General features: G+C 50.8%; 1 protein-coding gene across 1 annotated transcript; it reads left to right on the plus strand.

Moving 5' to 3' along the window:
• Window positions 1-206: 206 nt before the first annotated feature.
• On the plus strand, window positions 207-3,039 carry LOC140724339 (uncharacterized). The gene is made up of 2 exons (XM_073038793.1): window positions 207-309; window positions 1,252-3,039. Exon 2 carries the CDS (start codon window positions 1,254-1,256, stop codon window positions 2,157-2,159), a length of 906 nt encoding a protein of 301 aa, XP_072894894.1. The 5' UTR covers window positions 207-309; window positions 1,252-1,253; the 3' UTR covers window positions 2,160-3,039.
• Window positions 3,040-8,927: the final 5,888 nt, after the last annotated feature.

The raw sequence follows: 8,927 nt of genomic DNA on the forward strand, positions 1-8,927 counted from the left end.
AAAACCCTCTGGCGGTGCCCGGGCGATGGGGACGGAGGACAAAGCGGGCAGAGCGCAGCGGCCGGCAAACGACGCATGCGCAGCTCCAGCCTCAGGTAACGCCCTCCCATTTGAGTGACGGCCGAGTGGGCGGGGTCGCGAGGGGCGCATGCGCACCGACGTATGTCGGGAGGATCGCCGCCTGAGCCAGGGCGGGGGGCGCAGTCGACGCATGCGCAGCGCTGCGGGAGCCTGCAGCCATCTTCCGTGGCGGCCGAAGAGGTGGGGGCAAGAGGGGCAAGAGGAGCGGGCGGTAGCGGCGAGATCGCGGTAAGCGGAGCCGAGGCCCGACAGCCTCCTCTCCTCTTCGGGAGCGACCGTGGGCGCAGTGATAGGGCGGGTTCCCGCTCGCGTGGGATTGTGGGAGGTGCTACCACCATTGCTCCTCTTCCCAGAGGGTGCCAGACATTTCCCTCAGGATTAGACCATCAAATGAAGGATCAGCCATATCATCGTGTACCCGTAACCTTTGATGCTTTTACTAATCATAAACCTATGAACCTCCACTAAACCTATACTCCCATGTCTTACCCTCTCTGTGGCAATAATTCCACAGATTCACCACCCTGTGGCTAAAGAAATTCCTTCTCACCACTGTTCTAAATGTACGCCCCTCTACTATGAGGTTGTGGAGACTCTCCAGAGGAAACGTCCTCTCCACATCCACTCTGTCAAGGCCTTTCATTGATAGGTTTCAATTAGATTCCCCTAATCCTTCTAAACTCCAACCCAAGACCTTTAAAATGGCCCTCACAGATTAACCCTTTTATTTCCAGGATCAACCTCGTGAAACTCCTCTGGACATTTTCCAATGTCGGCATGTTTTTTTTAGATAAGGGGCCGGAAACACTCCAAATGCGGTCTGCCCAGTGCCTTAGAAAGTCTCAGCATTATGTCCTTGCTTTTATATTGTCGTCCTCTCAAAGTGAATGCTAACTTTGCAATTGCCTTCTTCACCACCATTAGGGTTAGGGAACCTGCAAGTTAGGGAATCCCACAGAACTCCCAAGCCCCTTTGCACCTCTGGTTTCTGAATGTGCTTCCTGTCTAGAAAGTATTCCTTCTACCAAAGTGCTTCACTGCACTATATTCTATTTGACACTTCTTGCCCATTCTCCCGATCTGTCCAAGTCCTTTTGCAGACTCCCTTGTAGCGTTGAGTCCGTACACACAACATCCGCTGCATTACCCTTTTCCCTTGCACTTACACAGGGATGGAGCCGGTGAAGGGGCCCGTGGGCAATGACAGCAGTGAGGAGAGCGGCAGCTACCGGTGTTCACTGTGTGGTAAGCTCTTCCGGTGGGCCTGTGTGTTGGAGTCGCACCAGCGCTACCATCGGGGCGAGCGACCCTTCGAGTGCGACATCTGCGGAAAGGCCTTTGTCACCTCCAGCAACCTGACCGACCACCGGCGGGTCCACAGCGGCGCCAAGCCCTTCGGCTGCCCTGTCTGCGGCAAGAGCTTCGTCTCGTCCAGCAACCTCATTGCCCATCGGCGCACCCACACCGGCGAGCGGCCCTACAAATGCACCATATGTGGCAAAGGCTTCGCTGCCTCGCCCAACCTAGCCGTGCACCAGCGTACGCACACCGGCGAGCGGCCCTACGGCTGTCGGCTGTGCGGTCGCGCCTTCGCTGAGGCAGGCAAGCTTTCGCGGCACCAGCTGACACACGGCGGTGGCGAGCGGCCCCATCGCTGCTCCGAGTGCGGCCGCGGTTTTCTGGAGTCCGGCAAGCTAGCGCAGCACCGGCGCACGCACACCGGCGAGCGGCCCTTCCGCTGCGGCGCCTGCGGCAAGGGCTTCGTCGCTGCCGGAAACCTGGCCGCCCACCAGCGCACCCACACCGGCGAGCGGCCCTTCCGCTGCTCTCTCTGCGGCAAGGGCTTCGTCACCTCCAGCAACCTGGCCGCCCACCAGCGCACCCACACCGGCGAGCGGCCCTTCCGCTGCCCCCTCTGCGACCGCGGTTTCGTGGAGTCGGGCAAGCTGTCGCGCCACTTGCGGATCCATACTGGCGAGAAGCCATTCCAGTGTGGCGCCTGCGGCAAATGCTTCACCCGCGCCGTGTCGTTACGTGCCCACCAGCGGCTCCACGCTGGACCCTCCGAGGGCCTCTGAGCAAACTGCGATCTGGATCGGGCAGCCCCGGCGTTATGGAGGATGTGTCTGGTGCAATTCTGTGGTCTTTTGGAATCTGACTGGCAGAATTCTGCAGATGTTTCGACACTGATGTCTGCAGCCATTTGGAGGGGCTGTTGGGTGATGAGGTGGATGCTGTGCTCACAGACTAACCCCTCCCAGGGACATAGAGAATGTTTCTGGGACATCACGAGATTTGATTAATAGTGACCCACAGGTCGTGGGAATTGATGAGAGACATTGTAATGTAGATGCCGATGAGTACTGCAAAACATTTAAACAGTGTGGGATTCTGTTAATATTTACAGGGTGTCCCCGGGGAGAGTGTTAATATTTACGGGGTGTCCCCGGGGATTCTGTTAATATTTACAGGGTGTCCCCGGGGAGAGTGTTAATATCTACGGGGTGTCCCCGGGGATTCTGTAAATATTTACGGGGTGTCCCCGGGGAGAGTGTTAATATTTACAGAGGGTGTCCCCGGGGAGAGTGTTAATATTTACGGGGTGTCCCCGGGGAGAGTGTTAATATTTACAGAGGGTGTCCCCGGGGAGAGTGTTAATATTTACGGGGTGTCCCCGGGGAGAGTGTTAATATTTACAGAGGGTGTCCCCGGGGAGAGTGTTAATATTTACGGGGTGTCCCCGGGGAGAGTGTTAATATTTACGGGGAGTCTCTGGGGAGTGTGTTAATATTTACAGAGGGTGTCCCCGGGGAGAGTGTTAATATTTACAGAGGGTGTCCCTGGGGAGGGTGTTAATATTTACAGGGTGTCCCCGGGGAGAGTGTTAATATTTACAGAGGGTGTCCCCGGGGAGAGTGTTAATATTTACAGAGGGTGTCCCTGGGGAGGGTGTTAATATTTACAGGGTGTCCCCGGGGAGAGTGTTAATATTTACGGGGGGGGGTGTCCCTGGGGAGAGTGTTAATATTTTCAGGGGGTGTCCCTGGGGAGTGTGTTAATATTTACAGGGTGTCCCCGGGGAGAGTGTTAATATTTACGGGGGGGTGGGGGGTCCCTGGGGAGAGTGTTAATATTTTCAGGGGGTGTCCCTGGGGAGAGTGTTAATATTTACGGGGGGTGTCCCCGGGGAGAGTGTTAATATTTACAGGGGGGGGGTCCCCGGGGAGCGTGTTAATATTTACGGGGGTGTCCCAGGGGAGAGTGTTAATATTTACAGGGTGTCCCCGGGGAGAGTGTTAATATTTACAGGGTGTCCTGGGGAGAGTGTTAATATTTATAGGGGGTGTCCCTGGGGAGAGTGTTAATATTTATAGGGGGTGTCCCTGGGGAGAGTGTTAATATTTACAGGGTGTCCCCGGGGAGAGTGTTAATATTTATAGGGGGTGTCCCTGGGGAGAGTGTTAATATTTACAGGGTGTCCCCGGGGAGAGTGTTAATATTTATAGGGGGTGTCCCTGGGGAGAGTGTTAATATTTACAGGGTGTCCCCGGGGAGAGTGTTAATATTTATAGGGGGTGTCTCTGGGGAGAGTGTTAATATTTACAGAGGGGTTCCCGGGGAGAGTGTTAATATTTACAGGGGGTCCTGGGGAGAGTGTTAATATTTACAGGGTGTCCCCGGGGAGAGTGTTAATATTTACAGGGGGTGTCCCTGGGGAGAGTGTTAATATTTACAGGGTGTCCCCGGGGAGAGTGTTAATATTTATAGGGGGTGTCCCTGGGGAGAGTGTTAATATTTACAGGGTGTCCCCGGGGAGAGTGTTAATATTTATAGGGGGTGTCTCTGGGGAGAGTGTTAATATTTACAGAGGGGTTCCCGGGGAGAGTGTTAATATTTACAGGGGGTCCTGGGGAGAGTGTTAATATTTACAGGGGGTCCTGGGGAGAGTGTTAATATTTACAGGGTGTCCCCGGGGAGAGTGTTAATATTTACAGGGGTGTCCCAGGGGAGAGTGTTAATATTTACAGGGTGTCCCCGGGGAGAGTGTTAATATTTACAGGGTGTCTCTGGGGAGAGTGTTAATATTTACAGGGTGTCCCCGGGGAGAGTGTTAATATTTACAGGGGTGTCCCAGGGGAGAGTGTTAATATTTACAGGGGGTTCCCCGGGGAGAGTGTTAATATTTTCAGGGGTGTCCCAGGGGAGAGTGTTAATATTTACAGGGTGTTCCCCGGGGAGAGTGTTAATATATACAGGGGGTGTCCCCGGGGAGTGTGTTAATATTTACGGGGGGTGTCTCAGGGGAGAGTGTTAATATTTACAGGGGGTTCCCCGGGGAGAGTGTTAATATTTTCAGGGGTGTCCCAGGGGAGAGTGTTAATATTTACAGGGGGTTCCCCGGGGAGAGTGTTAATATTTTCAGGGGTGTCCCAGGGGAGAGTGTTAATATTTACAGGGTGTTCCCCGGGGAGAGTGTTAATATATACAGGGGGTGTCCCCGGGGAGTGTGTTAATATTTACAGGGGGTGTCTCAGGGGAGAGTGTTAATATTTACAGGGGGTTCCCCGGGGAGAGTTTTAATATTTTCAGGGGTGTCCCAGGGGAGAGTGTTAATATTTACAGGGTGTCCTCGGGGAGTGTGTTAATATTTACAGGGGGTTCCCCGGGGAGAGTGTTAATATTTACAGGGGGTTCCCTGGGGAGGGTGTTAATATTTACAGGGTGTCCTCGGGGAGTGTGTTAATATTTACAGGGGGTTCCCCGGGGAGAGTGTTAATATTTACAGGGCGTTCCTCTGGGGAGAGTGTTAATATTTACAGGGTGTCCCCAGGGAGAGAGTTAATATTTACAGGGCGTTCCTCTGGGGAGAGTGTTAATATTTACAGGGTGTCCCCAGGGAGAGTGTTAATATTTACAGGGGGGTTCCCCGGGGAGATTGTTAATATATACAGGGGGGGTTCCCGGGGAGAGTGTTAATATTTATAGGGGGGTTCCCGGGGAGTGTGTTAATATCTACGGGGTGTCCCTGGGGAGAGTGTTAATATTTACAGGGGGGGGGGTTCCCTGGGGAGTGTGTTAATATTTATGGGGGGGGGGTTCCCTGGGGAGAGTGTTAATCGTTACTGAGAGTTCCCAGGGAGAGTGTTAATATTTACAGGAGCTAACTGGGGAGAGTGATTTGTACTGCTGCACTCTGAAGAAAGATGTTTCAATAAACTGTCTGCCCGTAAATCTGAGATGTTTGAAACTTTATTTCTTTACAGTTTTGTTTCTGCTGCTGTTTGTTGTGCAGTTAATCTCGTGTTGATCTTCACTGGTGTACGGTACCGGTGGGAGTGGGTTGAACCACTCCGACAGGGAACGTGTGTGTGTGTGTGTGTGTGTGGAGAAAGCTCTCAGACAGGGAACGTGTGTGTGTGTGTGTGTGTGTGTGTGTGTGTGTGTGTGTGTGTGTGTGTGTGTGTGTGTGTGTGTGTGTGTGTGTGTGTGTGTGTGTGTGTGGAGAAAGCTCTCAGACAGGGAACGTGTGTGTGTGTGTGGAGAAAGCTCTCAGACAGGGAACGTGTGTGTGTGTGTGGAGAAAGCTCTCAGACAGGGAACGTGTGTGTGTGTGTATGTGTGTGGAGAAAGCACTCAGACAGGGAACGTGTGTGTGTGGAGAAAGCTCTCAGACAGGGAACGTGTGTGTGTGTGTATGTGTGTGGAGAAAGCGCTCAGACAGGGAACGTGTGTGTGTGGAGAAAGCTCTCAGACAGGGAACGTGTGTGTGTGTGTGTGGAGAAAGCTCTCAGACAGGGAACGTGTGTGTGTGTGTGGAGAAAGCTCTCAGACAGGGAACGTGTGTGTGTGTGTGGAGAAAGCTCTCAGACAGGGAACGTGTGTGTGTGTGTATGTGTGTGGAGAAAGCACTCAGACAGGGAACGTGTGTGTGTGGAGAAAGCTCTCAGACAGGGAACGTGTGTGTGTGTGTATGTGTGTGGAGAAAGCGCTCAGACAGGGAACGTGTGTGTGTGGAGAAAGCTCTCAGACAGGGAACGTGTGTGTGTGTGTGTGGAGAAAGCTCTCAGACAGGGAACGTGTGTGTGTGTGTGGAGAAAGCTCTCAGACAGGGAACGTGTGTGTGTGTGTGGAGAAAGCTCTCAGACAGGGAACGTGTGTGTGTGTGTGGAGAAAGCTCTCAGACAGGGAACGTGTGTGTGTGTGTGTGGAGAAAGCTCTCAGACAGGGAACGTGTGTGTGTGTGTGGAGAAAGCTCTCAGACAGGGAACGTGTGTGTGTGTGTGTGGAGAAAGCTCTCAGACAGGGAACGTGTGTGTGTGTGTGTGGAGAAAGCTCTCAGACAGGGAACGTGTGTGTGTGTGTGTGTGTGTGTGTGTGTGTGTGTGTGTGTGTGTGTGTGTGTGTGTGTGTGTGTGTGTGTGTGTGTGTGTGTGTGTGTGTGTGTGTGTGTGTGTGTGTGTGGAGAAAGCGCTCAGACAGGGAACGTGTGTGTGTTTGTGTGTGTGTGTGGAGAAAGCTCTCAGACAGGGAACGTGTGTGTGTGGAGAAAGCTCTCAGACAGGGAACGTGTGTGTGTGTGTGTGTGTGTGTGTGTGTGTGGTGAAAGCTCTCAGACAGGGAACGTGTGTGTGTGTTTGAGTGTGAGTGTGTGTGTGTGTGTGTGTTTCAATATTCAATGAGATTCCCCAGCATTCCTCTAAATTCCGGTGAGTTCAGGCCCAAAGCTGCCGAACGCTCTCACCTGTTAACCCCTTCATTCCCAGAATCATCCTAGACTCTCTTCAATGACAACACATCTTTTCTGAAATATGGGGCCCAAAACTGTTGACAATACTCCAAATGCGGCCTGGCTAGTATCTTATAAAGCCTCAGCATTATCTCCATACAACCATAGAACATAACAGCACAGTACAGGCCCTTCGGCCCTTCATGTTGTGCTGACCCATATAATCCTTAAAAAAAGTACTAAACCCACACTACCCCATAACCCTCTATTTTTCTTTCATCCATGTGCCTGTCCAAGAGGCTGTTAAATACCCCTAATGTTTTAGCCTCCACCACCATCCCTGGCAAGTCATTCCAGGCACTCACAACCCTCTGTGTAGAAAACTTACCCCTGATGTCTCCCCTAAACTTCCCTCCCTTAATTTTGTACATATGCCCTCTGGTGTTTGCTGTTGGTGCCCTGGGAAACAGGTACTGACTATCCACCCTATCTATGCCTCTCATAATCTTGTAGACCTCTATCAAGTCCCCTCTCATTCTTCTACGCTCCAAAGAGAAAAGTCCCAGCTCTGCTAACCTTGCTTCATATGACTTGTTCTCCAAACCAGGCAACATCCTGGTAAATCTCCTCTGCACCCTCTCCATAGCTTCCACATCCTTCCTGTGATGAGGTGACCAGAACTGAACACAATTGAACACAAATCTCCTTGCTTTTATATTCTGTTCCCCTTGAAATAAATACCAACATTGCATTTGCCTTCTTTACCACAGATTCAACCTGTAAATTAACCTTCTGGGAGTCCTGCACGAGGACTCCCAAGTCCCTCTGTACCTCTGATGTGTGAACTTTCTCCCCATTTAGATAATAGTCTGCACTATTGTTCCTTTCACCAAAATGCATTATCATACATTTCCCAACATTGTGTTCCATCTCCACATTCTTTGCCCATTCTTCCAATTTGTCTAAGTCCTGCTGCAATCGCATTGCTCCCTTATCACCTGTCTGCAAGCTTTGCCACTAGGCCATCAATTCCATTATTCAAATTATTGACAAACAATGTGAAAAGTAACGGTCCCAATACTGACCCGAGGAACAGCACAAGTCACTGGCAGCCACCCAGAACGGCCCCTTTATTCCCACTCCCTGCCTTCTGCCTGACAGCCATTCTGCTATCCATGCCAGTATCTTAGCTGTAATTCCATAGGATTTTATCTTGTTAAGCAGCTTCACGTCTTCTGAAAATTAAATGACACATCCACTCTGCTTGTTACTTTCTCGAAGAACTCTTGTCTGGCAAAATTTCCCTTTACGGAAACCATGTTTACTTTGACTTATTTTGTCATTAGTTTCCAAGTTCCCTGAAACCTCACCTGAATAATAGACTCCGACACTTTCCCAACCACTGAGGTTCGGCTAACTGGCCTATAGTTTCCTTTCTTTTGCCTTCCTCCCTTCTTAAAGAGTGGAGTGACATTTGCAATCTTTTAGTCCTCCGGGACCATGCCAGAATCAAGAGTTCTTGTCAGATCATGACCAATGCATCCATAATCTCTTCAAGCAGCCTCTCTCAGGACACGGGATGTCATCCGTCTGTTCCAGGGACCAGATGGTCCCTTGAGTTTGCCAAGCACTTCTTCCTTTGTAATAGCAATGGCACACACTCCTGCTCCCTGACACTCACAGACCTCTGACACACTGCTAGTGTCTTCCACAGTGAAGACAGAAGCAAAGTACTCATTTAGTTCCTCTGCCATTTCTTTGTTCCCATTACTACCTCACCAGCATCATTTACCAGTGGTCCAATATCAACTCTCACCTCTCTTTTCCTCTTTTTTTCCCTGAAAAAACTTTTAGTATCCTGCTTTATATTATTGGCTACTTTGCCCTCATATATTTCATTTTTTCACTTTTTACAGCTTTATCAGTTGTCTTTTGTTGGATTTTAAAACTTCCAATTATCCAATGTCCCTTTTGCTGCTTTGCATGTCCTTTACTTGTCTTTTATGCAATGGTTAACTTCCCTTGTCAGCTATGGTTGCCTAGACCCGCCTTTTGAGAACAATTTCTTCTGTGGGTCGTATCTATCTTGCACGATGTGAACTCTGCTCTGCCGTCATGC

This window comes from Hemitrygon akajei, unplaced genomic scaffold (genome assembly GCF_048418815.1).
Source record: "Hemitrygon akajei unplaced genomic scaffold, sHemAka1.3 Scf000190, whole genome shotgun sequence".
Classification (NCBI taxonomy): Eukaryota; Metazoa; Chordata; class Chondrichthyes; order Myliobatiformes; family Dasyatidae; genus Hemitrygon; species Hemitrygon akajei.